Here is a 2,887-nt window from a genome sequence, read left to right on the forward strand (position 1 = left end):
TTGGTTTCTTTAGAGCATCTTTTTGATCATCATGATGCCTTAAGGCAAAGGAAGGATGAGTAGGTTCCTGTAGCATAGGATACAGGAGGATATGAAAGAATCAACATTGGAACAGAGGAAGATCCTAAGTATGTTAACTTAGGAAAATGTTGTACATTTGAAGAAAAACAGGGATTCATAAGTCTCTTAATGGAGTTTCGAGATGTGTTTTCCTGGTGTTACGATGATCTGAAAAACTTTAGAGACGGACATTTTCAACATCATATTCATTTAAAGCCTGGAGTGAGTCCTTTTAGATAGAAGCTAAGGGGTTTCAACCCCAAAGTTGCGGAGGCTATCTTTAGAGAGGTGGATAAGATGCTGAAAGCAAGGATTATTTATCCTATTCATCATTCTACCTGGATTGCAAATATAGTTCATGTTCGTAAGAAAAATGGAGAAATAAGGATATGTGTAGATTTCAGAAATTTGAATCAGGCCAGTTTGAAGGATAATTATCCTTTACCCTCAATGGATCATATTTTGCAAACAGTCTCGGGCTCAGAAATGATGTCTATGTTAGATGGCTTTTCTGGTTACAATCAGATAAGTGTTCAAAAATAGGATCAACATAAAACAACCTTTATTACCCCTTGGGGTACCTTTGCATACAATAGAATGCCTTTTGGTCTGATCAATGCTGGAGCGACCTTTCAGAGAGCTATGGACTTGTCTTTTGGTCATCTGAAGGATAAAATAATAGTTGTATATCTTGATGATTTAACGGTATTTTCAAAAGGGCGAAAAGATCACTTAAGAGACTTAAAACAGGTACTACAAAGATGTCGGGAGCACGGAGTGTCTTTAAACCCTAAGAAATCAGTGTTTGGTGTCACCGAAGGTAAATTACTAGGTCACATTGTCTCAAAGGAAGGTGTCAAAGTAGATCCTGAAAGGGTAAAGGTGATTCAACAACTAAGCTTGCCATCTAACAGGAATGGAGTTAGATCTTTCTTCGGGCAGGTAAACTTTTTAAGAAGGTTTATTCCATATTTTGCAGAGACCACCCGATATATTGTAAACTTAATGAGTGAAAAATTAGTGTTCAAATGGAATGAAGAGGGAAAGAAAGCCTTTGAATCAATTAAGGAAGCTATAGCACATGCTCCTACCCTTGTTAATCCTGATTTTAAGAAAGATTTCATTATTTATTGTTATGCTTCCGAACATACCATGTCAGGAATATTGCTTCAAAAGAATGAAGAAGTTGAAGAAGTCCCCATAGCGTTTATGAGTGTGCAATTGAAAAAGCATGAATTAAAATATTCGCTAATAGAAAAGTAGGCATTTGCTATTGTGAAAGCTATAAAGCAGTTTAGGTATTATATTCTTCATTCCCATGCAGTAGTATATGTGCCTCACTCTGTTGTTAAAAGCATTCTAAAACAGCAGGATATTGGAATGAATAATAGAGCCACATGGGTTTCTAAAATTCAGGAATTTGACTTAGATATAAAGCCCACCAAATTGGTAAGAGGACAGGGTCTATGTAAGTTACTTGCAGAAAATGAACATGAGAATAATAAGGAATTGCCCTTAGTTCTGTTTGTTGGACTACAAGATACTTGGTTTACAGATGTTGCCTATTATCTGACCTATGGAGATTGTCCGGTGCATTTATCTTCGAGAGAAAGGTGAAACCTAAGATTGAAGGTTCCCAAGTATGTCATTTTCAATGATGTGCTATACAAAAAAGAGTTGGACAGAACTTTCTTACGCTGTGTAGATAAACCACTCCAAGAATTGTTGTTGAAAGCTTTTCATGATGAAGCTTGTGGCGGTCATTTTTCATCAATAGTAACTACCTATAAGATCCTGAGGAATTGCTATTATTGGCCAGGTATGTTCAAAGATGCTTATGCTTGGGTAGCCAAATGTGAAAAATGTAAAATGTTCACCGGAAAGCCTCAACTTGCAGCATTGCCTCTCAGACCTGTGATTATTGATGAACCATTTAAACAATGGGGTTTAGATTTCATAGCACCATTGTCACCTACATCAAGCGCAGGACACACTCATATTCTGACTGCTACTGATTACTTCACGAAATGGGTCGAAGCTATTCCGGTAAGAAAGACTACATCAGAGGTTGTCTGTAAATTTCTAAAGGAAAATATTTTGGTTCGTTTTGGTGTTCCCCACAAACTTGTGGCTGATAATGCAACTAATTTCTCCTCCATTGAAATTTCTATGTTTTTCTATGATTATGGGATTTCACTTGCTCATTCCTCAGATTATTACCCACAGGGTAAGGGCCAAGCGGAATCAAGTAATAAAAACCTGATAAACATTATGAAGAAATTAGTTAGCGAAAACTTCAGAGATTGGCATAAAAAGTTATATGAAGCTCTCTGGGTAGATCGTACCACTCCAAAGAGAGCAATTGGCATGTCACCTTTCGAGTTAGTCTATGGTGTTGGAGCTCAGGTGTCACTTCCTCTGGAACTTGCGACTTCAAAGTTACAAACAGTAATAGAGGATGTGCATTTTTAGGATTCTCTAGAGAGGAGAATCATGCATTTAATGAAAATTGAAGAGGAAAGAGAGAAATTGATTGATCGGATTATAGATCATCAGATGAGAATCAAGAAAATATTTGACAGGAGAGCCAGACCACGAAAATTCATGTCAGGCGATCAGGTTTTACTTTGGAACGACCGAAAAGCACCAAAAGGAACCCACAGAAAATTTGAATCACTTTGGAGGGGACCATTCAACATCCATGAGGTAAAAGGACCAAATTCATTTATACTTGCATACCTAGATGGTACCGTTCTTCCCCTGACCTATAATGGGCAGGATCTGAAATTGTATAAATTGTAAGCAAGAATCCCCTGCATGTCCTGTA

General features: G+C 37.3%; 1 protein-coding gene across 1 annotated transcript; it reads left to right on the forward strand.

Moving 5' to 3' along the window:
- The first annotated feature begins 657 nt into the window (after window positions 1-657).
- On the forward strand, window positions 658-2,532 carry LOC131858547 (uncharacterized). The gene is made up of 3 exons (XM_059211821.1): window positions 658-1,273; window positions 1,385-1,645; window positions 1,880-2,532. Exons 1-3 carry the CDS (start codon window positions 658-660, stop codon window positions 2,530-2,532), a joined length of 1,530 nt encoding a protein of 509 aa, XP_059067804.1.
- Window positions 2,533-2,887: the final 355 nt, after the last annotated feature.

The sequence above is a fragment of the Cryptomeria japonica genome, chromosome 9 (assembly GCF_030272615.1).
Source record: "Cryptomeria japonica chromosome 9, Sugi_1.0, whole genome shotgun sequence".
Taxonomy (NCBI): domain Eukaryota; kingdom Viridiplantae; phylum Streptophyta; class Pinopsida; order Cupressales; family Cupressaceae; genus Cryptomeria; species Cryptomeria japonica.